The sequence below is a fragment of the Zalophus californianus genome, chromosome 13 (assembly GCF_009762305.2).
Source record: "Zalophus californianus isolate mZalCal1 chromosome 13, mZalCal1.pri.v2, whole genome shotgun sequence".
Classification (NCBI taxonomy): domain Eukaryota; kingdom Metazoa; phylum Chordata; class Mammalia; order Carnivora; family Otariidae; genus Zalophus; species Zalophus californianus.
In genome coordinates, this window is record NC_045607.1 from 89,262,431 (window position 1) to 89,290,022 (window position 27,592).

Genomic DNA, 27,592 nt, shown 5'->3' on the forward strand with positions numbered 1-27,592 from the left:
ATGGTCTTTCAACCTCAACCTGACTTTTTACTTAGCAACAGATGATACATGCTTTCTCAAAGGGAACTGTAGGTTAACAGAACCAACAATGTTCACTTTTTATCTGTTTTTCTCTTTTGTTTCCATATATTCTGTTACTATTTTGTAGTTTATACTCAGGTTTTTTTTTTTTTTATTGCTTTAACAAGCTGATAATAAGGACCAGCAAACTCAAGGAATCAAGTAATTTCCTTCTAATTCTATTTAACCACTTGTTGATTTAAAGTAAAAACCAGTTCTTACTGAGCAGGTTCCAAAAAGAATATATTTCTATTTTAAAGATTTCTACGATCAGCAATAACAAAAAGCCTAATCAAGTACAAGCCTGTGCCTTCATGGAAATGAACATGAAAAACTGAATTGTGATAACACAATTATCAGATGTATTTAGACATCTGGTGATTGGGGAAGGAAAGAATCTTATATTTATTGAGATGCATTATCCTTCAGTTGGTAAATCTATAGAAATGATCATCTTCCTAGCCTAGCACTCTATCTAGTGTTGCTGTTTTTATTATTAACACCAGCTTTCATATATATATATATATCCCTTTCCTAAGAACTGTGAACATTAATTATAATTTATCTTTGTTAAGTGAATTTTTCTAAATGTTTCAAAGGCCTAATCTAGACTTTTTGATGCAGTGACCGAGGTTTTTTAAACTTCTGAGAAATGAGAATATGCAGCCCACATTACTTGCTGATCAATTTGGGGGGGAGGGTGCAGAGCAAGAAAGTAGAGGAGGCAAAATACATTTATCAGTTTTTCAACATAGTCACTGAGGAAAGAACCCAAAATGAATGATTTAGATGTAAGGAAATGAAGAAAGAAGTAGAAATAACTGGAAGTGATAGAACTGAACGAAACTTCCCAACATGAGGACTCTTTCATGAGAAGTTTTTTAAGGTAACTTTTCATTTAAAAAAAAGAACCACATATTGGATGCTGCAGACAAAATTCACCCTTGGTTCCCTCTAGCATTGACTTAACATGTCTGTTCTTGATCAGTTCTGTTTGTGCCTGAGACAGAGGCTAGGGCCAAACTGTTTGCAAACAGCAGTTGGAGGTGCCGCTGGCTGCAGCAGGTACACTGTGGGTGAAGGTGCCGGTGGTTCAGAGATCAGGGCCAGAGGACAGACTTGGATTAAGGTCTGGGCTAAATTACTTATGTAAGCTACAAAACCATGTAAGTGAAAAATGAATCTCACCTGACTGTGTTGATCATTACTCTGAGGCATGATATTAGTTTGTTGACAGTAATTGGCATGAGAGCTCCGCAGTCAGTCCCTTAATCCAGAAGACATTGAGAGCTTGGTCAGCAGTTCTGACCATCTGTCTGTAAGTAACTCCACAGACACATGGAGCAATTCCATCAGAAAATAAGAGCAGCAATTATTAGGGAGTAAGAAAGTATGGACTCAGGGAGCAGAAAATAATGTAGGAGGAAGAAGAAAACATTACATTTAAGAATGTCTTTACAACAGTGCACATTTCTTTGTGTAATAATCTCTATTCACTACTCACACTGTATTTTCCTTTGTCCTTCTGTGTGATAGCATTATAATTTGGAAGCCTGTCTCTTGGAATAGGCAGTAAGAACCAAATGGAGATGTGGGTTCTTATTCCTAATTTGCATGGTTCTCATTTTCCCCAAAAATCCTCATGCACACATTGACCCCTCCCAAAAGTAGATTTTTTACTTGGTCAGATACTACTAAGAAATTCATTAAGGCTGTGTTCTTTAACATAACACCTCAAATCATACTTTATGATTCTAAGTGAATCTATCTGGTGGTTTGTGGATACTAACAGGAAGACTAAAAAAAAACATATTTAAATAAAGTATTTTCACATAGGAAAGGCTATTTTTATTTTTATACTTAAAAACTCTTTAGAGAGCATTTAAAAATAAATGAAGAACTTTTTAGGAAGGACAGAAACCTAGCAGAAAAATGCCTTTGTGGACTGGGTAATCCGTGCTGGAAGGCTCTGTAGAAATAAGTATTATTTTGTTGCATTTATACCATTATTGGTCTTAAACAACAGAAGCCAGTTTAGATAAATTTAAAGCTACAACAAATATTGAAACAATTTATTTCACCAAAATTAGGCACTCTGTTTTACAACAAGTTGAGGGATCACAGAATGATTCTTATTCTTAATGTGTGAAATTTTGAAGTAATTCACACTTCATAGTAAGAATAAAGGCAAAAATAAGAATATTTTTCTATTAAAGCAGAATTTTAAAAAGCATAGTTTTAACCAAAAGTTTAAAACTTAATTCCATTCTTGTTTTCTCTGCTAAGTAAAATTTCTACCCTGGAAGCAAATATTTTAGTGCCAAGTATGTATGTGAAGGCTTTCATTTCACAAAATGAAATTGTGGGCTTCCTATTAGTGGTGACAGAGGAACCAACCTATCAGGAAATGAGTTCATATACTTCCAGGAAAGATGAATGAAGTGACCACTCTTGCCATTTCTTCCATCTTGTTCATGGTTTTTTCCTCACTTCACTCAGGTCTCTGCCTAAAATGTCTTCTTCAGAGACAGCTCTTCCCTGACCCCACATCCAGCCTTAGTGTTCATCATACTGCATATCTCAGCCTAACTTATATTTCCTTGTGTGTTGTTTGTCATTTCCATTAAAATGTAGACTTTATATAAGCAGTAATTTGGCTCAGTTTCATATCCCCATCATCTGACATGGGTGTTCAATAAATATTTGTTGAATGACTAAGGCATAAATGAATAAACAAAGGAAAGCATGAAGTAATGGCCAGCAGTGTAGGCTTTCAGGCATTTGCCTGTGGCTGGGGCAGGAGGAAGTGGAGTCGCTGCAGACTGTTGTCCAAGGTGCTGCCCTGAGGTTTACTCAATGAACGGGGTGAAAAGAGGGAGTTTTGGCTGGCATCCATGTCACTTGTACTCAGCACACCCCCTCAGGTTTGTGAACTTCTATCCTTAACTCTGAAGCAGTGCTAGGGAGCCTCGGTTGCTTTTTTTCTCCATTTGATTTCCTTGTATTTAAAGGGTAGGACTGTGAACATAGAATTTGAAAGGTGGCCTAGTTGACATATACACAAATCAGAACTTTGTAGCAGAGGTGCCAGAATTTGAGCAGATAGGTTAAAGCTGAGCCTGGAGCCCATCTTCTGAAGGCATGCAGCAAGGAGGATAAGAATATCTAGTGGATGCATGGCAAACTGGGAGCAGACAAGAATAAGGTCCCATCCAAGTGTGAGGTCCTCTTTCTGAGTGTGTGAGCTGCTAGGGCACTAGTTGCATTTGCATTCCCTCCCCCAAAGGAGGAGCATCAGGGGAAGGCTCATCCTCCAGAAGTGATGTGCTGCTCCAGTTTAGGAAGAGTGAGAAACCTATGGCCTAGTCATGGAACTTTAGCTTGCCAGGGACACCCCTCCTCCCAGCCCCCCACCACTGGAAGTTAGAGGCTCTTAATCATAAAAGTGATGTAGACACTGAACTCTTGATAAGGACCACATCAAGTGATCCAGTGGGAAAAGCTAATTCTGCTAAGTCAAAGGAAAGTGGCACAAGGCTTCCACTAAAGGAAGGAAAACTGAAAGAAGTGAGTAATGATCTTCCCTCTTTATAGCAACATGGTTTGATTCTCTTTGGTGAAGTCCCTTTGGTGAACTTCCCTTTGGTGAAGTTTCATTTTGAAGTGATTACTACTTAGATGCTCTAACTTTTCAGCTTGATAAAGCTATGAACATGCTAGCATTCTTTTCCATTGCACCCCACCCCATGGTAGAATGTGAGGGTCATAAAGCAAATCGATGGGCCTTTGGGATCTTCTTACTGGAGAGGTCCACATCTGAAATGCCTTCATTTACATTATAAATTTTAGGCAAAATTATGTCATATTTAAATATATATGTGTATTTAGACATATATATGTGTTTAAATATATATCTAAATGCACTCCCATATACATGTATATGTATACTTAGAAATGAATTAAACAGTTTTTTAAAAAATATGTAACTTAATAGAATTTCCTTTGCCTTCAAGTTCATAAAGCCTTTAAACATGCAAATATTTAAATGCTGAAAATATAAAGAAAATATTTAATTAAAATATATATTCCCAATCAGCTCTTAACAGTGGAGTTGATTTTTTATTATAATATGTGTCTAAAAAAAACCCTTACAAAGCCTGTGAGTAGATCAGCAGTTGCTAATGTTAAGACCTATAACGATGGCTGTCAGTGTGCTTTTTATTTGTTTGTCTATATATTATATATATATATATTATTTATATATATATAAACAATATATATTATATATATTGTTTGTCTATATATTATAGAGATATATATAATGTTAAGACCTATAACGATGGCTGTCAGTGTGCTTTTTATTTGTTTGTCTATATATTATATATATATATATTATTTATATATATATATAAACAATATATATTATATATATATTGTTTGTCTATATATTATAGAGATATATATAATTGCAGAAAGATTTGTCAAAAGAGGAAAACCACCTATAATCACCTGCTCCAGTATAATTTAAGCTTTGAAGTCTTCATGTTCAAATTTGCTTTAAAATAAGTATGGCTTCAAATTAATATTTTTCTTTTTTGATGCACAACTGAAAATAAGTATTTTATACTATATAATTTGTCACCCAAACCACGTATAGTGATTTAAAAATCAGGTGAAAATGTCCATACACAACAAAAATTCAAATCCTGGGTGCTTGGGTGGCTCAGTCAGTTGATCAACTGCCTTTGGCTCAGGTCATGATTCTGGGGTCCTGGGATTGAGTCGCGCATTGGCTCCCTGCTCAGTGGGGAGTCTGCTTCTCCCCTGCCTCTGCCTCTCCCTCCGCTCGTGCTCTCTCTCTCTCAAATAGATAAATAAAATCTTTTAAAAAAATCAAATCCTAAATTTTATAATACTATTCATGTAATAAGTCCAAAATTTAATGGCCCACATATGTCTAATTTATCATCGGTAAATACTTGAATTGAACCTAACCATAAACCAAAAACTAACATCATTAATTTGTCAAATAGATTCAAAGAGAACACAAAATTTTTCTTTACTGAAAATGACCCAACCAACTCTTTTTCCAGGAAAAGCACTATGTGAAATAATGAACCATTTCAGAACATATAAATATTATAAAATTACTCAATTTTGTCTCTTCATCTTTATGTCTTTATTGACCAACACAGTGCCTGGCATCTGTCAGTGCTCAATAAGCCCTAAAAAAAATGAATGAGTATCAGAATATTCTCTTTGGGGTTCTATACTTTACATAAACATTAATAAGAAGTAGAAATGCCAACATGTTGATTACAGTGCTACACAGCAGTATAATTATATTTTTCCAAAAACATTTTGAGGCATTGCTTTGCAAATTTATACCTAAGTTTAAGAGGACAAGTGTAGGAGAAATGGGGTACTGGGAGTTTTCACCCTCAAAAACTCTAGAAATCAAGTTATGTAGATCATAAAATAATAGGATTAGAATTTTAAAAATAATGCTTTGACTTTGAAACTTTATTTTTGGAAGGAGAGAAAATTTGCTATTGCAGGCTTTGATTATACCTCTTTTTTTGTGTGTGTTTGTGATTGATATGAGTATCTATCATTTTCAAATACAAAAATTTAGTGTTCTGTTATCCAGCCTGTGCAATAGACATCACTATAAGCTCAAAAATGGAAATAAACAGGAGCTCAGCAAAATCCTAAAATAATAATAATTTAAGCAATAACGGGGTGCCTGGGTGGCTCAGTATTTAAGCGTCTGCCTTCAGCTCAGGTCATGATCCCAGGGTCCTAGGATCAAGTCCTGTATCGGGCTCCCTACTCAGTGGGGAGCCTGCTTCTCCCCCTCTCTCTCCCTCTGCAGCTACTCCCTGCTTGTGCTCTCCCCCAACTCTCTCTCTATCAAATAAATAAAATCTTAAAATATATATATAATTTAAGCAAGAAGAAGTTTAAATGTAGGAAGGGCTGAAAAAATTATGTTTTTGATTATGCTTCTAACACTACATTAATTTGTTCACACTAAAACTTTGTCTAACATGATTGATTGTCCATCACATGGCATTTGGAATACAGAAGATTCACAGTAGAAAAGTAAGATGATTCACATCTAGTACAGTTCTGTGGCCTGTGCTTTTTAGAGAAAGATTAGAAATGGCTTCAGTATACTAAATAAACTTCACAAATGAACAAGAAAATTTTATCTTCAATTTTTTTTCAGAGCTTTTTACCTTAGGACCAATATGTTCCCCTCATGGATGAAATAAATCAGCACTGTTTACTTCAGCTTGATAGCACCTTGTTGTCACATGGCTAAAGAAACTAGGTACTTGGAAGCCAGTATTTAGCTTAACTTTGCTCTACATACATACATAAGTTTTAACTTTATAACTTCTCTGTAGTTCCAAATTCTACATCTGAAAGGGAACATCAGTTTTATCAAAATACAAGTAATATGTTTGAGTTCTAGGTCTTGTCTTTTTGGTCAGCAGAGACACTCCTCATTTCATTTGATGTACACACCCAAGGTGGGAATTGAAAAAAAAAATTACCAACTAGTCAGAGAGCTCAAATGAGTACAGATTTAGAGCAAAGTCTGATCCAAGTTTTCAATTTCTAATTTTAACTTGTATCTCGGATAGTTTGGGGGGGCACTGTACTCAGTCTACAATTGTCAGAAGCATTGTTAGAGTTTAATGCATATTAATTTAAAAATGTACATTTTTAGGGGCACCTGGGTGGCTCAGTCGGTTGCGCATCTGCCTTCGGCTCAGGTCATAATCCCAGCGTCCTGGAATTGAGCCCTGCATTAGGCTCTGTGCTCAGCGGGGAGCCTGCTTCTCTCTCTCCCTCTGCCTGCCTGACTGCCTGTCTGCCTACTTGTGATCTCTGTCAAATAAATAAGATCTTAAAAAAAATAAAAATAAAAAAAGTGTAGATTTTTAGTGTTCATAATAAATGCAGGTATCTTTTAAATGTTAGTTTTTCATAGGAAAACATAAACATCCCCATTAGTTTGTGTGGTATCGACAAGTGGTAGAGAGTGCACTCCTTCAAATGAGTTTAAGTGAAAAGAATGTAAATGAAGGGACTGCACTGACTTCTGGCAGGGTTTAAGGTAACCACAAGGGACAATGAGGTACCCAAGGGCGATAAACAGCAGGAAGCTAACACTGAGGCTGGAAGGGGAAAAGGAAGGACGCAGTGTTAACCAGACAGAGCCCAGTGAGGGCTGAAGCTATGAAAGAGACAAGGATTGAAATGAGCTGTGACCATATACCTAAATTCACTGTATTCCCACCCTTCAGGCTCCTGCTGTTGCCTCCCACTGGCTGAGCCCAACCTGAAGCCAGAGGGCACAGGAGCGTGGAAGAGGCAGGGCTGAGGTTCAGACCCCCAGGACACAGGGCAGGGAAAAGCAGAGAATGGATCTAGGTAGGGGCAGGAAGAGGGGGACAAACAGAGAATAACAAAGCGATGACCTGATTTATATGAAATAATGATTTGATTGTGCAGGAGAGAATGTTTTCAGAGTTCTGGTTTAGATCAGATCCAAAGTCTTAGCAAATATTAAAGATGGGCAACAAATTTTAAGTTGCTTTTTAAAAAAGTTTTAGTAAGAAATTATGGTTATGTACAAATCAATATTAGTTGTAAAGTAAATGCTAAGTATTGGAATAGATGTCCAAATCTCTTGACAAGAAAAATTGGAAACAGGAAATATTTTTATTCAATGATTATAATAAAAGCATACTTTATTTTATTTTTATTTTATTATGTTTTTAATTTTAATTACAGTTTAGTTAACATATAGTGTTATTTTAGTTTCAAGTGTACAATATAGTGATTCAACAATTCTATAATAAAAGCATACTTTAAATTGCTCTTAATTCAATCAGATTTAAATACATGTCAGTTAAGAGAGGAACTATTGTTGGCCGAGTAGTATTCCATTGTGTATCTATACTACATCTTCTTTATCCATTCATCTGTACTACTCAGCCATCAAAAAAAATGAGATCTTGCCATTTGCAACGACGTGGTTGGAACTAGAGGATATTATGCTAAGTGAAATAAGTCAGAGAAAGACAATTATCATATGATCTCACTCATATGTGGAATTTAAGAAACAAAACAGAGGATCATAGGGGAAGAGAGGAAAAAATAAAACAAGAAGAAATCAGAGAGGGAGACAAACCATAAGAGACTCTTAATCATAGGAAACAAACGGAGGGTTGCTGGGGGGGGGGGTGGGAGATGGGGTCACTGGGGGATGGACATTAAGGAGGGCACGTGATGGAATGAGCCCTGGGTGTTATATAAGACTGATGAATCACTCACCTCTACCTCTGAAACCAATAATGCATTACATGTTAATTAATTGAATTTAAATAGAAAAAAAAAAGAGGAACTATTTTCCTCCCAATTACTCTGTTTCTTCAGGACAATGCTTACCCATTACCTTCCTAAATTTATGCCGATTCCTTTGTATGTGTTCCACATAAATCACAAGTAAGTTAGAATTTAATGAACTAATTTTAAACTGGGATTTCTTTATTCAGAAATTTTCTGGGGGGAAAAAGCATAAGAAACCTAAAATATCGTATGAGCAAAAGGAATAAACAAGAAGTCATTCCTTTTTGTACTAAGGTGGGCACAGAAATACATTTGATGTTCTCTGGATCAGGCTGCAGAACTTTCAGGAATGACTTAGGTTCTGCCATGGCTCTAGAAGGGACACTAAACACCTCAGTGTCTTATGGCTGAGCATGCTCAGGGGGATCAGGAGTGCCTTGAGAGGCTGTGGGGATGACCAGGCTAAATGGTCCCCTAGCCCTATTATCAGGATTGATCGCTTAAAGTGCTAAACACTTGACAAGGCAGAGGGGAAGGGAACTAGAAAAGCATATGCCTGACAGCAGAATTGAAGTTATAGAGAAGGGGAAGATAAAAAATGATGAAGAATGAAAAATGGAGAATGAAATTAGAGACGGAATAAAGAATGAAGTAATGCCTGTGAGCACATAAGAGAGAGGAAAGTAGATAAATGAGAAAGAAGGGAACATTTTTGAGCATCTCCTCTGCCATACAGGATAGTAGTTGGGTATCATTCTCCCCATCGGAGTGATGAAGCTGAGGTCCAGAGAACCTACATCATTTATCCAAGTGATGGAGCCAAGGTTGGCCCTACATGTGTCTGCCCCTAGTACCTGTGATTTTCCCAGGGCATACAAGGAGAGTAAATCCACCGTCCTTAGCAGCCATATCCTGGCCTTAAATCCAGTGGGCAGCAGTCTGGGTTCAGTTTTCCTTTCTAGATTTCCAATTGTGCCACCGGAAGTTCTGCCATTCTCTGTCTTTCTACTCTTCAATCTTGCACATTCCAGATTAAGAATGTCCTGCCATCATTAGCAAGGGACTGCTAACATAGTCCCTTGCCAAACAGGCAAGGAACTCAACTGAAAGATTATTTTTATAATCATTTACAGGAAATTTTGAAATTTAACTTAAATGTCTTTTTTTTTCTTAACAAAAAACCCATTTTGGTTTAGACTGTAATTCATTTGTAAACTCCTGGAAGACATAAAAACAGACTCTAATAAGAGGGGAAAACATACTCTGTTCTTAGGTAGAATGACTCAACAGTTCTTCCTAAGTAAATTTATAAATGCATGCAGTCCTAATTTAAAAAAATCAACAAACTATTTTATAGAGTGGGACAAGTTGATACTAAAGTTTTTATGAAAATGCAAATATGTAATAAACATTGAAAAAATAAACCACAAAGATATATTAGCTTAAGCAGGCATTAAAACATACTATAAAGCATCTAAAATTACAATAGTGAGGTACTGGTACATGAATAGACAAATTGGCCACTGGAATAGCATGTCCAGAAACAGCGTTGAGTACATACAGAAGCTTAGTGAAGGTGAAATCTCAAATCACTGGGAGGGGCGGGTAAAGATGGACTTTTTTTTTTTCTTTCAAATTTTAGGATGGCATATTCTAGCTCTGTGAAAAATGCTTTTGGTATTTTGATAGGGATTGCATTAAATGTGTGAATTGCTTTGGGGAGTACAGACATTTTAAACAATATTTGTTCTTCCAATCCATGAGCATGAAATGTTTTTCCATTTCTTTGTGTCATCTTTAATTTCTTTCATCAGTGTTTTATAGTTTTCAGAGTACAGGTCTTTCTTTGGTTAGGTTTATTCCTAGGTATCTTATTGTTTTTGGTGCAGTGGTAAATGGGATCGATTCCTTGATTTCTCTTTCTGCTGCTTCATTATTGGTGTGTAGAAATGCAACAGATTTCTCTATGTTGATTTTGTATCCTGCGACTTTACTGAATTTGTTCATCAGTTCTACCAGTTTTGGTGGAGTCTTTTGGGTTTTCTATGTAGAGTATCATGTCATCTGCAAATAGTGAAAATGTTACTTCTTCATTGCAGATTTGGATGCCTTTTATTTCTTTATGTTGTCTATCTGCTATGGCTATGATTTCCAGTACTATGTTAAATAAAATGAACATCCCTGTCTTGTTGAGGGAGGAAAAGAAAAAGAAAAGCTTTCTGATGGTCTATAATGGCATTCATTGGTCTCATTGAAGTTTGTGAACAAACCTAAAACCAATGTGTCCCCTTTAGAGTATTGATTGTAGGAAGGGTCCTGGAAGGACTAGGCAGGAAAATATCAATTTGGTGGCTTGACCTTTCTTTGTTATTTGTTTACCTTTGTAGAAGTAAGGGCCTATGGGACTGATGACCTTATTATTTCACTTCCATTTCCTACCATTCCTACCATTCCTAAATATGGACAGTATGTAGGAAATCCTAAGTATTTTCATTAACTCCTCTAAATGATTCCAGACATATTTTTTGCCCCACATTTAAAGAGATTTGCTGGACATTTTTAGCCTCTCTAAAAGTCAATTAACATTGTATTCTTTGTATTTACCCAATCCTTCATAATGTTGTTAAATTATTTCTATCCATTTCAACTTTAGTAGAAAAAGACACCAACAGGTTGCCACCATCTTCAACTTCAGGTACTTGAGGACCACTAAAAGGTCAAGATGCTCTTTTCAGAGGGCCTGAATCCTGATGAACAGACTCTCCATCTGAGTCAGTTACAGATTTAGTATGTGACCCCTAATCTTTACTGTGCAGTGTCAAACTTCCTTATGTTCATAAAGAATGAACTTGTGCTGAGATAACTGGATATCCACATGCAAAAGAGTAAAGTTGAAACTTTACTTCACACCATATATAAAAATTAACTCAAAATGGATCAAATACCTAAATATAAAGGCTAAAACTATAAAACTCTTAGAAGAAAACATAGGGGCAAATCTTCATGATCTTGGATTTAGCAGTGGTTTCTCAAATATGACACCAAAGTACAAGCAACAAAATAAAAAATGAATTGGACTTCATAAATATTAAAAACTTGTATGTGTGAAAGAGCACTGGGAGAGTGTAAGAAGACAACCCACAGAATGGGAGAAAATATTGGCAAATCTTATGTTTGATAAGGATCTAGTGTCTCTTGTATCTAAGCAACTCCTGCAACTCAAAAACAAAAATAAAAACAACCCAATTTAAAAATGAGCTAAGGACTAGAATAGACATTTCTCCAAAGAAGATACACAAATAGCCAACAAATACATGAAAAATATTAATTATTAGGGAAATTCAGGTCAAAACTACAATGAGGGATACCTGGGTGGCTCAGTCAGTTAAATGTCTGCATTTGGCTCAGGTCAGGATCCCTGAGTCCTGGGATTGAGTCCTGCGTCAGGCTCCTTACTCAGCAGGGAGTCTGCTTCTCCCTCTGCCTGCCGCTCCCCCTTCTTGTGTGCTCTCTCGCTCTCTCTCTCTGACAAATAAATAAAATCTTAAAAAAAAAAAAACGACAATGAGAAACAACTTCAAACCCACTAGAATGGGTAGAATTTTTTTAAAAAGGAAGATAACATATATTGGCAAAGATGTGGAAAAATAGTAACCCCCATACATTGTGGTAAGAACGTAAAATGGTACAGCCTCGATGGGAGACATTTGTGTGGTTCCTCAATAAGTTAAACATAAAATTAAATGATCTAGCAATTCCACTCCTAGGTATATACTTAACTGAAAATCAAGTGTTCAAACAAAAACTTATAAGAATCATCATAGCAGCACTATTCACAATAGCCAAAAAGTGGAACTCTTAATGTTCATAAACTGATGAATGGACAAACAAAATGTGGTATATCTATACAATGGAATGTTATTTAGTTGGAATGAATACTGATTCATGCCAGACACAAAAATATATTGTATGATTCCATTTATATTAAATGTCCAGAACAGGCAAATCCATACAGACAGCAGATTAATGATTTCCAGGGATTGGGGGTGATGGGGAGTGACTGCTTAACGGGCATGGGGTGTCCTTTTGATGACAATGTTATGGAACTAAATAGCACTGATGGTTGCACAACATTGTAACTGTCACTGAATTATATACTTTAAGATGATGAGTTTTATGTTATGTGTGTTTTACCACAAGAAAAATAAACCGCAGAAGAATGATTATGAATGAGGGACCCAGGGAGGCTAAGAGCAGGTAGCAGGAGTAGGGACTGGACAGAAGTGAGTTTCAGAGGGTTAAGTTGAAGACTGTTGTAAATCCAAGATCCCCTGCTGTTGGTGAGCTTGCGTTGACATGCTGCCTCTTTTATTCAAGGCACTTCCTGGTCACTTCTTGTTCTGGAGCCAACTCACACTTGCTCATCCTCCTACATACAGAGAGAGTTGGCTGCTTCCCTCCTCTCTTCACTACCTGCTTTACATTTTGTTGCGGCAAGACTCTACAAAGCAGACACTGTACTCTCTTGCTTGCCTCAGAACATTAAGCTCTTCTTTTTTATTTTAAGATTTTATTTATTTGACAGAGAGACACAGCGAGAGGGAACACAAGCAGGGGGAGTGGGAGAGGGAGAAGGAAACTCCCTGCTGAGCAGGGAACCCCACGTGGGGCTCGATCCCAGGACCCTGGGATCATGACCTGAGCCGAAAGCAGACGCTTAACAACTGAGCCACCCAGGCACTCCAACTTAATTAAGCCCTTCTTATTTCGAGATGTTGGTACAGCTTTCACCTCAAAAAAACAGATGAGAGGGCATAAGAATGACAGATTGTTGGGAGTTATAGAGATTTAAGCAATTTCAAAAAGTTCTCATAATAGTTATTTGCTGTTTTAATTTTTGTATATTTGAAAAAGCATGTATTGAGTACACACTCTATTTTATGTTGTAGAAATAAGCCTATTACAGCCCATGCTGCTGTATAGACAAATTACTACAAACTTAGTGGCTTAAAACAACACAAATTACTATCTTCTACTTCTGGACATCAGAAGTCTGACACAGGTCTGAAGTCAAGGTGTCTTGCAAGGCTGCATTCCTTTCTGAGAGTCTAGGGGAGAATGTTTCCTAGGATTTTCCAGCTTTTAGGGGTCACCTGCATTCTTTGGCTGGGGGTTCTCTCCCTCCATCTTAAAACCCAGCAATATCACATCTCTCTCTTTTTAAAAGATTTGTTTATTTTTTAGAGAGAGGTGCAAGTGGGGGGAGGGGCAGAGGGAGAGAGAGAACAAAGAGAAAATGCTCAAGCAGACTCCCCACTGAGCATGGAGCCTGACACAGGGCTTGATCCCAGGACCCTGAGATCATGACCTGAGTAGAAACCAAGAGTCAGCCCCTTAACCAACTGAGCCACCCAGGTGCCCCTCTCTCTTGGAAAAAAAAAAATTTAACTCCAGGGGCACCTGGGTGGCTCAGTCAAGTGGTCAACTCTTGATCTCAGCTCAGGTCTCCATCTCAGGGTTGTGAGTTCAAGCCCTGCGTTGGGCCCCACACTGGGCATGCAGCCTACTTAAAAATTTTTTTTCTTTAACTCTAGTATACTTAACATACAGTGTTATATTAGTTTCAGGTGTACAATATAGTGATTCAACAATTCTATACATTACTCAGTGCTCATTCTATACATTACTCGGTGCTCATTATTCTATACTATTCTATACATTAAAACAGCAAATAACTTATAAGTGTATCTTAATCCCTTTCACCTAATTCACCCATCCCCATCACTTGCCCTCTGGTAACACTCAGTTTGTTCTCTATAGTTAAGAGCCTTTTTTGTTGTTGTTGTTGTTGTTTCTCTTTTTTTTTCTTTGCTCATTTGTTTTGTTTCTTAAATTACACATATGAGTGAAATTATATGGTATTTATATCTCTCTTTTTTGTCTTTACCTTTACACTTTTAAGAATTTCTGTGTTTAGATTGGGTCCACATGGATAATCAAGGATAATTTTCCCATCTCAAGGTCTGCTCCCTTAATCACATCTGCAAGGTCCATTTTGCCACATTAGGTTACACATTCACAAGTTCCAGGGATTAGGGTGCGGACGTCTTCGGGGGCCGGTGCTCTGCCTACCACACACATGCATACAAACACCTGGTTATTGCAGCATAACTCATCGTCTTCCCACCAAACTAAATGAGAAGTTCCTTGAATACAGCCTGTACCTTACACATTTCTGAGTCCTGCTTAGCACATAGCACGTTATTTTGTATATATTAAATAACTATATGTTTTTGGTTTATAACTATACCTCACTTCCTTAACACTAAACTCTAACAATAGACGTACAGGTCAAAGGATGGCTTTCATGTATTTTTTAAATCTTTAGTTGTTGCCTATACACAGTAAACAGTAAATAAGCTACCTGACTCATCTTTACATGGACCATATCTGCTTTGCCTACATAGAACTAGAGCACAGCATGGACCTGAGGAATCTTCCTTCATTCTTTCTGCTTTCCATTTCCAGTTTCCATCCTGTTGTTTAACATCAAAATGCTTTACTGGCCATTCAGGTGATATACAGTTAGTTTAGGTATGCCATCTAATGGCATTTTAAGGAAGTATTCATTTTTATCTGAGTGATACTTAGTTTACTGAGCATAGCCATCCATCTACCATCCTCAGTAACCGAGGCTAAACAAAGCAATGGGAAACTGAAGTTTGCTGATGATCTGAAACATCATTATAACTAGTAGTGTAACCCCCTCCAGCCCAACTTGAACCAAAGTTGTTCATAAAGAAAACTTTCTGATTTGAAGCCTTTTATAAACTTTTATTAATCAGACTCCAGTGACTGGTTTAATTTCATTATTAACTTACTTAAATTGAAAACTTACTTGGTTCCATCTTCAATATGAATTCCTGCCAATCATTAATTATAATTATGTAGCATCATAGGAAAAGAAAAGGCAGAGGTCTCAAGCTAGGCTGGGCATTACAGTCCCCTGGAGAGCTTAGAGCAATAATAACGTGTCTGGCCATGAAGATGTCTAACTGGTCTGAATGGGACAAAACATCCCAAGGTCCCCAGGTGAATAGAATGTACAGCCAGTTAGGAACCTGGACACTGGTATGAGATGTAGCTGAATCTCTAATTCTGGTCCTTTTCCCTGAAGGGGAAAAAACCCCCAATAATATGGGATTATTGAGTTATGATTTATCTTTTTTTACCAAAAAAAAGAGAGAGAGAGAGAGAGAGAGTAGAACTAAGAAAAAGCCACCAGGAAAAGGATTCTGGTCATTAGGCTTTTCTTTAATAAAAGTTTTGCTTTATTTCTTCTATTTACCCTTGTTACTGAGATGCCCTTAAATAGGAAAAGAGCCAAAAGACATACTATCATGAGCTAAAGGCATTAGTACATATGGTGTTTCAACTGGGATTTAAAAACAATCTTTTAAAGAACTTGCAAAGACATGTAATCTACTCCAGTGGCTCATTCCTTACATTTGCTGAGTCCTTCTCAGTCCCAGCGGCTCTGGGATTATGAGGTCAATTCCAGGCCAGCTTTAGCCGTTTGGGTTCATTCAACATGTAGGATGGAACCTACCGATGGGTAGCTTCAGGGGTATTGTGATCATTGGTGCTCATTTTATTATACCTCATAACTTATATTATAAATATATTCTCTAGTATATATCAAATGTTTTGTGATACTTTTTTTTCAAGAAAAGAATAGCTCTAAACCCTAGGAATGATGTTAGAAGTTTAATTCTTTTAAATGGGGAACATTTGAGGATCCACCTGATCTTCCAAAATTTCGACAGATTATGTTTCTCTCTAGGCTGTCCTAGTTAGTATCAGAACTTAAGTAGCTTTAGGGTTGGAAAGCTGCTTCAGCCATGTTGATCTATATATTCTCTTTGTCATCTTTCCTTAAAAGTAGAAGATAAATAATAAAGTATATCCTGATCAACAAGGAAAAACTAACCTTCTTAAGCAAACACATGTTAGGAGAATCAATCTGCATGGGCCATGAGCATTCCTGTACTTTTTACTGGGTAGGCCAAGGATACAGGCTCTGACTGCTGTTTACATGGGCCATTTCTCCGGGTTGTGTTTGCAGTAAGGAATCTGAGAGATGAAGTAACATGTCTTACCTGAGAGAAGCCTTGCTGACCACTCATGGTAAAAGTAGTAGATTCTACAGTTTTCTGTTTCTCAGTTAACAAACCCACTGTATCCACCTCAGCATCCAATTAAGTCTACCTCCATGCCCTCCATGAGACGTGGGATACATATAAAGCATCTCATGCTTATAATAAACATACTCATGCTGCTTGCTGCATTGTAACAAGTCTTCTGCCAGTATCTGTGAAGCAGCGGCAGACTAAATTGTTGACTTGTGAGTTGGGTAAAATCCCAGACCCTTCACAGAGCCTGTCAGCTTGAGTGACAAGGAAGAGATACTGATAGAGACATGGCGTTCTGAAAGAGAAAGGACATGGGCCCTCATTGGTTGGGTTATCGGATATGAAAAGACTCTCTGAGATCTGGTAGAAAATAGTCTAACCCAGGTGGTGGTAAGAGTGGGAATGTAGGGCAAGGTCTCTCACTGTCCAGTGTGTTAAATGGGCTGAACAACAAAAGGTAGAATCCAAATAAGCTGCCCAGGGAGTGCTGTGATTATGGCGTGTCGTCCTATGGAGTGGGAGAGGGAAAGGGTGTTATTGAGAAGAGGCCGCGGCAAGTCCTAAAGCCTAGCCAGAAGGCAGGCGACGTGGCCGTGGCTGAAGGAAGGCCCCTTGAAATGGGGAGTAACTGCAAAGCCTTGCTTACTGGCACTCAGCTACTCTCTCCCTCTCCCTCTCCCTTTAAATTCAGCTGCTTTAGAGAGGAAGGTTGGGTGTGCTGAGGAACTTCAGAGAGGAGTGAGGAGGAACTCCACTGTTTAGGGCTCTGTTGGATACAGGTGCCCAAGTACACTTGGTCCCATGTGGGGAGGGTGAACTCGGCACCAGGATGGCCCAAAGAGCTGAGGGTGCAGGACAGAGCAGTGACACCCGTAGAGGCTAAAAGAATGATGCCCCTAAACACCAGTGCCTTCCAGAAGCCAGGGGCGTGCAGGAGAGGAAGCAGCACCAATTCAGAATGAGGAGCCAAAGGGCAAAAAGCTGTCCTTGTCACTCCCCAGTGTCCCCCAGCTATGAGACAGTATAGTCTCTTTAACTATGAAGGTAACCCTTGCTATGACAACAGTTTAACCCCTGTGTTAAATTCTTTGGTCTGTGTTCCCATAGAGGGAAAAAAAAGCACTGGAATTCAGCTGACAAGAGTTTGAGCAACATTTGCAGTAAGGAAGGGAAATGAAAGTGATCCTTGAGCTGACTCAGGATACTGCAGTTATGTCCCCTGCGTATAAATGTATAATGAAATTTAATGTGTTGCTTATTTTGTAAATATTCATAGTGATAAGGAGACACTCTTTCATTCAGGGATTCCCTGACCCCTTCCAGGTGATCTATTAAAAACAATATAGAATTCCAAGGAGAAAAAGAGAGAATCACAGCCAATCTCCAGAGAGGCCATTGCCTATACAGCATCACCACCTGCAAACACAGGCACCAGATACCTCCTGTATTAGTTTCCTGGGACTGCTATAACAAAGTATACCACAAATTAGGTGGTTTAACAACAGAAATTTATTGTCTCCGTTCCAGAGGCTGGAAGACCAAAATTAAGGTGTCAGTAGGGTTGGTTCCTTTCCAGGGCTATGTGTTAGGATCTGTTCCACATCTCTCTCCTTGGCTCATAAATAGCTGACCTCATAGTAACATGGCATTCTCTCTGTAGACATGCCTCTGTGTCCAAATTGCCCCATTTTATGAGGACAGCAGTTATATATTGGATTAGGGCCCATGACTTCCTTTTAACTTGATTGAGTCTGTAAAGACTTTTTCTCCAAATACATCACATTCTGAGATAGTAGGGGTTAGAACTTTAACATATGAATTGTGGGGAGGACACACAGTTCAACCCATAAAATACTCCTTTCAAAAAGGGGAGGCAGCTGTTGATTACTACTAAGCTCTTGATAAAAATGAGTATCTGACCCATGGAGGCTTGTGACTCTCAAGCTTCCTCCCCATTTTGGGGAGGGTCAACTAGGACATGACACTTAACAAGGAAAGGGCCTATTTGCTGGTTAAATAAAAATGTATTTGAGGCTATGACTGGCCCGGCCCTACTGTCATCTCAGTTTTGCATAAAGAAGTAGTAGCTACCCCTTTGGGACAATCTTCCATCTTCTACTCTGCCACATGAAGTAGAGCTACTGGTTTAAGAGGGCCCTTGGATTCACAGAGATTTTCCTAAATGCATGGGCCTGGTTTACCTCTGGTTCAGCTAAGCTGAAAACGGATGGTGCTGATAGTGGTCCTGCTGGTTTGACCTCAGCACTAGCTGTGGTGATCACTGGGATCAGTGGGCAGAAGTCAAGGCTGTTCTCAAAGCTCTGGTCAGCGGGGCTGAGGGGCAGGTTGTTGGGAGGGGTAACTGTCCATGGGCCCTGAATGTCCCCACACATGCTTGCTGAGTAGGCCACGAGTACAAGGCCCAGACTGCCCTGTATTCAGGCCATTTCTCTGGGATGTGTTTACAGCGAACGACCTTGAGGAATAAGGTCAAGTCCTCCCCCAACTCTTCTGGCTCGCTGATCACTATAAAAGCAGTAGATTCCCCAAGCCCAGTGTTCCTCAAATGTGCCATAAACCCTATGCCTAATGTTTGGTCTACCCTAGGTCACTCTACTCTGTTACAACAGTTCAGTTTCCATTCTTTAAATTGTTCCATTCTCCTAAAAGAAATTGTTAGCCTGCACAAGACACTCTCAATAGCAGTAACAACAGTAGCAACAACTAATACTTTCAAAGTGAAAGACACTGTTCTAAAAGACTTGAGGCATTGTTCTGTGTACTCTCTATATACTACCATTATTACTCCTCAAAACCACCGTCTGAAGGGGATACTGTCACTCCAGTTGACAGACTAGGAGACAGGCACACATCATACTGTTAGTCAGGGGTAGAGATGGGATTCAAACCTAGTTGGTCTGGCTTTAGTCCTTGCTTTTAACCGCTCACCATATTGCCTCACAGTAGGAACTTCAACGCCCAGGGCCACAATGAACCCCAAAGGCCAAGAGATCTTCGTTTGAAATCTTAGGAAAATAATTTGTCAAACTTTTAACACTTGATTACGACATCCAACAATTTAAAATCCTTTTTGACAACCTATCTTAGGCAATCAGACAGTGTTCTACTTTGCTTTGATCTTTTCTATCCAGCCTATGTATAAATCTAGTGTCAAGTTTTCACACTGTATATTAATTTCCTATTGTTGCTATAACAAATTATCAACTTTAGTAGCTTAAAACAACATAAATTTATTATCTTCTATTTCTGGAGTCAGAAATCCAAAGTGGGCTGGTGGACTGTGTTCCCTCTGAGCTCTAGGAGAGAACCCATACCCTTTCCTTTTCCAGCTTCGAGAGGCTACCTGATTTCCTTTGCCCATCATTCTGTCTTCAAACCAGCAGTGTAGCATCTTCAAGTCTCTCTTTTAGCTCTGACTTTGACCCTCTTGCCTCCCTCTATCCCTTATAAGGAGACCTTTGTGATTTCATTGAGCCCATACAGGTAATCCAGGATGACCCAGGACCTTCCCTATCACAAACTCCTTCTTAACTTAATCACAGTGCAAGGTCCCTTTTGCTATGTAAGGCAGCATATTCACAGGGGATTAAGATGCAGATACTCGGTGGGGGGGGGGCATCATTCTACCTACCCTACTCTCTAAGCAGTTATGTCTTACTTCAGCATGGAAATTTTTACACAAGTATCTGGATTGGAGATCTAAACACACCCATTCACCTGATAATTAATAATGCATTTCATCTTGACTCTGAGGATGGAGCCCCAAGAACATTTTACCTTTTGGGGTCAAAGAGAACAGTACTGCTGGAGTACATGTTATAGAAACTTTAACCACTCTAACAACATAAAGCTTAATTATTTGAAAATGTACCTGGAGTCGAGCATTCATAAGCATAAACTCCTGTTGGTTTTTCATGTTTTCACTCATAGATTTTGAGAATATAAACCCCATCTTGACCTAAAATGTGAAAAAGCAAAGAGGCTTAAAACAATGTATTCTACATATCTGCTTTGGCTACCATAGGCTTATAACAATGTGTTAAAAAAAAAAAAAAAGACAGATTTCCTGGGAACACGGTGTAGATTATAGTCCTTACTTCTAACTAGCTCTCTGATCTTGGGCAAACTTAACCAGCCTGCCCAACATTTACTCACCTGAGACCAGGGACTTAGATGACTTCCAAAATCTTCTCCCGCTCTCCCTGTTGCCTGATTTTTCTTCCCACTGTAAATCTTGAAGAACTGAATGCTTACAAACAAACAGACCACTCTCTTTTCTGTGAGGGACGGGGTAGGTACCATCCATCCTCTTACCTCCTGTATAGTTGGATGACAGAAACTTTGCTTCTGAGAAGGGGTGATTCAGAAGATGCATTGTACACCTTGAGGACAGATTTCTCTCTGCTCCTTGCATTGTGTTTTAGGAAGTTTTCGGTGTCTCAAGGTCACTCTGTCAATACTCTTCCTGTAATCCCTGCCTCTCTCCTACAGTACCACTTATTCTGTCACCCACTGCTGATATCCCTTGGGCATCCTTTTCTGGCTTCACCTTTGTTCTCTTCAGGCTACTACTCAAGTTCTCAAGAGGGGAAGAACAAAATAATACTTAAATGTCCTGGGAAGAGCAGTTTTTAAGTGAACACATGGCATTGCCTATCTTAGTTATCTTACTGAAGAACTTCTTAAGTGGGCCATCACTTCTAGGGGGCCCAAATTTCAATTTTCTGTTCTTAATCCAATTGGGTAGATACAGAAGGCCTTCAGTTAGTTATTAATTTTACTTTCAGAAACTGCAAGCCTCAGGTAAGTTACAACTGCTCTATTTTCAATAATATTGATGATTCTCTTTGGTAGGCTACTGAGAAGGGTTGTGAACCTTGGGTCAGAGTGGTCAGTCTCAATGCTTTCTACCCAGATTCACACTCTTCTGTGAGAAACCCAGCAGAGCTACTATTTTCCATATCCTTATCAGGAAGGAGTAAGTTCTGACTAACTGGGGAGAAGATGCGGGGGGAGGGAGGGCATTCCATGCCAGGTAGGTAGAATGGGTTATCCTTGCTAATTTGGCTCCAGGCGAGTGGGAACTGCAAGCCAGCCTTTAGTGGCTTCCCTATATTCTGGCCAAAGGTGGATCCTTGAATTATAGGGACCTCTGAGCCAGAGTCAGCCTCAATGCTGGACACAGGAAGATGAACTGTAGAGAAGAGGCAGGTCATGAGGTTTCCCTCCCCCTCCGCCACTGCCCCACTCTATCCTCTGTCCAGAGAGTTAGAGGCCACCCCGTGAGGATATGGAGACCTACAGAAATTCTCTCCTTTCTGGAGACTTTGACACCCCCAAGTCAGCTGTCTCCCAACAGCAGACCAGAACTTGCTTGAAGGAAGGAGCAATATGTTTTCCATCTTGGTATTCCCCTAATGTCTTTTGCCCATAAATGTTTGCATGACTGGTACAAGAGAAACCTAGCTCAGGTCACTTGCCATTCCTTATTTTTCTTCTGTACATAGGAGTAGATGACTGAATTTTTCCATATGCTGCAAACATTTATAAAGAAAACTCTTGGGCGCCTGGGTGGCTCAGTTGGTTAAGCAACTGCCTTCAGCTCAGGTCGTGATCCTGGAGTCCCGGGATCGAGTCCCGCATCGGGCTCCCTGCTCAGCAGGGAGTCTGCTTCTCCCTCTGACCCTCTTCCCTCTCATGCTCTCTGTCTCTCGTTCTCTCTCTCTCAAGTGAATAAATAAAATCTTTAAAAAAAAAAAAAAAAGAAAACTCTTCGAATCCCATTCCTATACACACAGACACACACACCATATATCACAGAATTGTGTCTCGTACAGTACCCCTGTTTATAAGGGGGTGGGACCTCTCCTGAAGTGAAGAGAGAGTCCTCATGTCGGCCATCTAGGAAAGAGAATATTTGTAAGGTTAGGGTGTAGGCTTACCTGTTTTGGACCTCGGTTTCTTGAGTCTGGATGGTAGTTTGGATGTGTTAGAGAATGCTCCCAAGGGCTAAAGGTAGAATCCAAGCAGGATGAAGAACTTCCCCGTGTTCAGCGGAAACCACACCTGAAATGAGTGTACAACACCTTGTGAACTATGCCTTGGAGTTCAGTACTGTCAACTTCCCTCTCCTTCCCCACCCTAACAAAGCCGTTTTCCAAAGTCTAGGAGGTTCCTTAAGATGCCCAGAATACTCTGCTTTCTCTCTCCGAAAGCAAGCAAGAATGATCTTGCAATAGGGATAATTTTGAATTTACTCGAATAAGTAAGTCTTTCAAAAATTCCAACATTTTATCACTGGTGACACATGTCTCCCTACTGAGAATGCTGATTTGGTCCCTTCTGCCTTCATTTTTCCTTTGATTACTCCTGAGACCTTAGAAAGGGCTCTTTGATGCTCCAGCCCCTTTCAGCTGTGCTGTAGTTTTCAATGGGAAGGGGTATTTCTGGGAGTGCAGCTGAGGCAGCCTTCCTCCAGTCACCCCAGAGAACTGGGATTTGATTTTACTTATTGAAAAAAGGAGCGTGGGAGGTAAGTTCATGATTCATAACCTCTTGTCATCCAAATGTCGGTGCTGATTCATTTCCTGATCAAATGACACATTACCTACATTTATGACTGGTGGGATAATTACAATCGGTTTCTGGTCTTTTTTATGTTCCATTCAAACTGGGTCACTTCCCCTGCGTATTTCAGCCCAGAACCAACCCATGGCTTACGGGAGGTTTTCCCTAGTGTAGACCCAACTGTTGCAACTCGGGTATTTTCTGCAGTCCTGAGCTTATTTCCGTTAATAATGCCCTGCCTACTTTCCCCAACTCCGTTACGTCGATATGGGAGGGGCCAGGAGTCCTTGCGAGGAGAAGGGGCTCTTCCGAAGCGAGGTTAGAGATGCTGGTCAGCACTGGGGACCGGAGGGGAGAGCCAACTGGGGGTGCTCCCGGGGAGCGGGCGCAGCGCGGCCCGGCAAGCGCGGGGCCTTGGAGCCCTCGTGGGCAGCGCGGCCCGCGCCCCCCGCCCCTCCAGCTTTCGGCCCGCGGGCCGTCCGGCCGGCGCCCACTCACCGGGCAGGGGGCGGCGAGGGTGTGGAGGGACCGTCCTCGCTGCAAAGGCCTGCAGGCCCCGGGGGTCCCCTGGACCGCGACTGGACCGGGACTCGCCCTGCAGAGCCTCGGGATTGGACGGCCTTGACAACGACGCCGAAGCTCGGCCAATCAGCGCGGCGCTGGCTTCCTTAAAGGGGCCGCTCGCCTGACCGAGGCCTGGTGTGTGCTTTCCCGCCAGGCGCCGGCACTGCAGAGGCGAATTCAAAGCAACGGCCGCCGGGCTGTCAGATTTTGAGGGGACGAGCAGGAAGCAGAATGAAAATCTCACGTAAGGCCCTCAGTGAGGTCCCTGAGTCACCCACGTAGGTGGGGAAATCCGTGCTCCCACACCGGGCCGAGCCTCTACGGAGTTTAACGAGCCAAATCACCGTTCCGCTCCAGAAATGGTGTCCGCCGCCACGGTTGGATCTGTTTTCCAGAAGAGAGTGTGTCTCCCGAGAGGTTGTCACTTAAACATATAACCCACCGTTGCAAACATTTTTTAAAAGTTGAAGTAGAGTTGACACACGTCACATTGGTGTCACGGGTACCACGGTGATTTGACAAGCCTCCGCGCCCCGCTGTGCGCACCCACGTGTGGCCGCCGCCGTCACCGCACCCTGCCGGCGGTACGAGTGCCATGTCCCCGCGCGGAGCCCCGTCCCGGGACTCACTCACTCACTGCGTCCCTGGGCGCCTGGACCTCCCAGCCCCCTCGCCCATCTTGCCCGTCTCCTTAGCCCCTTCCCGTCCCGCAGCCGTCGGGTTCTTCTCTGTATTCATGGGTCGGTTTTTGCTTGCGTTTGTTTATTCGTTCGTTTTGTTTTTTGGATTCCACATGTAAGTGAAATCATATATTTGTCTTTCTCTGTCTGACTTACTTCCCTTAGCATAATGCCCTCTGTGTCCACCCATGGTTACAAGTGGCAAGATTTCGGGGCGCCTGGGTGGCTCAGATGGTTAAGCGTCTGCCTCCGGCTCAGGTCGTGATCCCGGGGTCCTGGGGTCGAGCCCCGCATCGGGCTCCTGGCGCAGTGGGGAGCCTGCTTCCCCCTCTGCCTTTCCCCCTCTGCCCAGCTCATGCAATCTCTCTCTCTGTATCTCTGTCAAATGAATACATAAAAAAAAAATCTTAAAAAAAACTAATGGCAAGATTTCATTCTTTTTTATGGATGAGTAATATTCCGTGTGTGTGTGTGTGTGTGTGTGTGTGTGTGTATACACACATACATATATATCACCTCTTTATCCGTTCATCTATTGATGAATTTCATATGTTGTAGTGTAAATGCTGCAGGGTCTTTTTTTAAATGCTGCAATAAACATAGGGATACATATATCTTTTTTTTTGAATTAGTGTTTTCATTTTCTTTGGGTAAATACCCAGTAATTCTAATTTTAACTTTTTGAGGAAACTTCATACTGTTTCACACAGTGGCTGTACCAATTTGCATTCCCACCAACAGTGCACAAGAGTTCCTTTTTCTCCACATTCTTGCAAATACTTGTTATTTCTTATCTTTCTGATTCTAACCATTCTTACAGGCGTAAGGTGATATCTCATTGTGGTTTTGATTTGCATTCCCTTGATGATTAGTGAAGTTGAGTGTCTTTTCACGTGTCTGGCCATCTGTATGTCTGCTTTGGAAAAATGTCTATTCAGGTCATCTGCCCATTTTTTAATTGGATTGTTTATTTTTTTGGAGTTAAGTTTTATAAGTTCTTTATATATTTTGGATATTAAGCCCTTATTAAATATATCATTTGCAAATATCTTCTCCCATTTTGTAGGCTGCCCTTTTATTTTGTTGATGGTTTCCTTTGCTGTGCAAAAGCTTTTAATTTTGGTGTAGTCCCAATAGTTTATGTTTGCTTTTGTTTCCCTTGCCTGAGGAGACATATGTAGGAAAATGTTGCGTTAAGGCTGTCAAAGAAATCACTGCCTATGTTTTGTTCTAGGAGTTTTATTATTTCACGTCACATTTAGGTCGATAATCCATTTTGAGTTTATTTTTGTGTGTGGTGTAAGAAAGTGGCTCAGTTTCATTCTTCTGCATGTTGCTATCCAGTTTCCCAGCACCACTTATTGAAGAGACTTTCATTTCCCCATTGTATATTCTTGCCTCCTTTGTTGTAGATTAATTGCCCTTACAAATGTGGGTTTATTTCTGGGCTCTCTATCCTGTTCCACTCATCTGTGCATCTATTCTTATGCAGTTCCATACTGTTACTACTCATACTACAGTTTTGAAGTATATCTTGAAAACTGGGATTGTAATACCTCCAGCTTTGTTCTTCTTTCTCAAGATTGCTTTGGCTTTTCAAGTTCTTTTCTTTTGTGGTTCCATATAAATCTTAGTATTAATTTGTTCTAATTCTGTATAAAACACTGTGGGTATTTTGATAGGGATTATATTAAATTTGTAGAATGCTTTGAGTAGTATGGACATTTTAACAATATTAATTCTTCTAATCCATGAGCATGGAATATATTTCCATTTGTTTGTGTTGTCTGTAGTTTCTTTCCTCAGTGATTTATAGTTTTCAGGGTGCAGGTCTTTCACCTCCTTGGTTAAGTTTATTACTCGCTGTTTTATTCTTTTTGGTCCAATTATAAATGGAATTGTTTCCTTAATTTCTCTTTTTGCTACTTCTTAATGTATAAAAATGCAACTGATTTCTGTATGTTAACTTTGTATCCTGCAACTTTACTGAATCTATTAGTTCTAATAGTTTTTTGTGGAGTCTTTAGGGTTTTCTGTGTATGGTATCATGTCATCTGCAAATAGTGACAGTTTATCTTCTTCCGTGAATTTGGAAGCTTTTTATATCTTTTTCTTGTCTGATTGTTGTGGCTAGGACTTCCAGTATTGTGTGAATAAAAGTGGCAAGAGTGTGCGTCCTAGTCTTATTCCTGATCTTAGAGGAAAAGTTCTCAGTTTTTCACTACTGAGTATAATGTTAGCTGTGGGTTTTTAATATATGGCCTTTATTATGTTAAGGTAAAGTATGTTCCCTTTAAACCCACTTTGTTGAGTTTTCAGAGTTATAAACATTTTAATGGCTTTTCTATTTGCAAAATAGGTTTAATGTTGAAGGTGGACTTTTTTTTTCTGGTTGAATCTAAACACAGTTTAAAGATTTATTTATTTGGGAGAGAGAGAGAGAGAACACGTGGATGGGCAGGGGCAGAGGGAGAGGGAAAGAGGTCCTTTTTTATGATTATCTTTTATTAACTTTCATTTTGAAATAATTTTAGACTTACAGAAAATATTTTACATAGTATAATTATTGAAACAATTGAATCAACACTGACTCAATACAATCAACTAATCTATTGGAATTACCCACTAGCATTCTTTTCCTGGTTCCAGGTTTCAATCTGGGATCCCAGATTTCATTTATTTGTCATGTTTTCTTAGTCTTTTCCAATTTGTAACGGTTCCTCAGTCTTTCTTTGTTTTTCATTACCTTGACACTGTTGAGTATTAGCCAGTTATTTTGTGGAATGTCCCTTGGTTTTGGTTAGTCTGTTATTTCTTCATGATTAAAGTTATGTATTTTTTTACTAAACTACCCTAAAAGTAATCGATGCCCTTCTCAATGCTTCATATCAGGAGGTACACAATGAAGATATGTCTTATTACAGGTGATGTTAACATTAATGACTTGATTAAGACAGTGTCTTCTCTGCTTTTCCAGTGTAAAGTTACTATTTTTCTCTTTGGAATTAATAAAATTCTTATGGAAAATACTAAAAAAAATGCAATTTCCTGTTTCTTATACTTTAACCCACTAATTTACTGTCCATTATTGATTCTTTTTATTTTTTATTATTAACATATTGTGTATTATTTGTTGTTTCA

General features: G+C 39.6%; 1 protein-coding gene across 7 annotated transcripts in view; it reads right to left on the reverse strand.

Annotated features, from left to right (window-relative positions):
* PLGRKT (plasminogen receptor with a C-terminal lysine) overlaps nucleotides 1–23,929 on the reverse strand; it is a 62,048-nt gene extending 38,119 nt beyond the window's left edge. For 2 of the 7 annotated variants that reach the window (XM_027616475.2, XM_027616482.2), the window contains exons 1-3: nucleotides 23,706–23,929; nucleotides 22,583–22,706; nucleotides 20,512–20,598 (exon numbers count right to left, since the gene is read on the reverse strand). In XM_027616475.2, coding sequence (XP_027472276.1) covers nucleotides 20,512–20,592 — 81 coding nt within the window. In that variant the 5' untranslated portion in view covers nucleotides 20,593–20,598; nucleotides 22,583–22,706; nucleotides 23,706–23,929. Of the gene's footprint in view, nucleotides 1–20,511; nucleotides 20,599–22,582; nucleotides 22,707–22,897; nucleotides 22,923–22,959; nucleotides 23,144–23,251; nucleotides 23,380–23,705 lie in introns of those variants that run through there. The other 5 variants (XM_027616480.1, XM_027616477.1, XM_027616476.1 and 2 more) reach the window with 5 other exon arrangements.
* Between the last annotated feature and the right edge of the window lie 3,663 nt (nucleotides 23,930–27,592).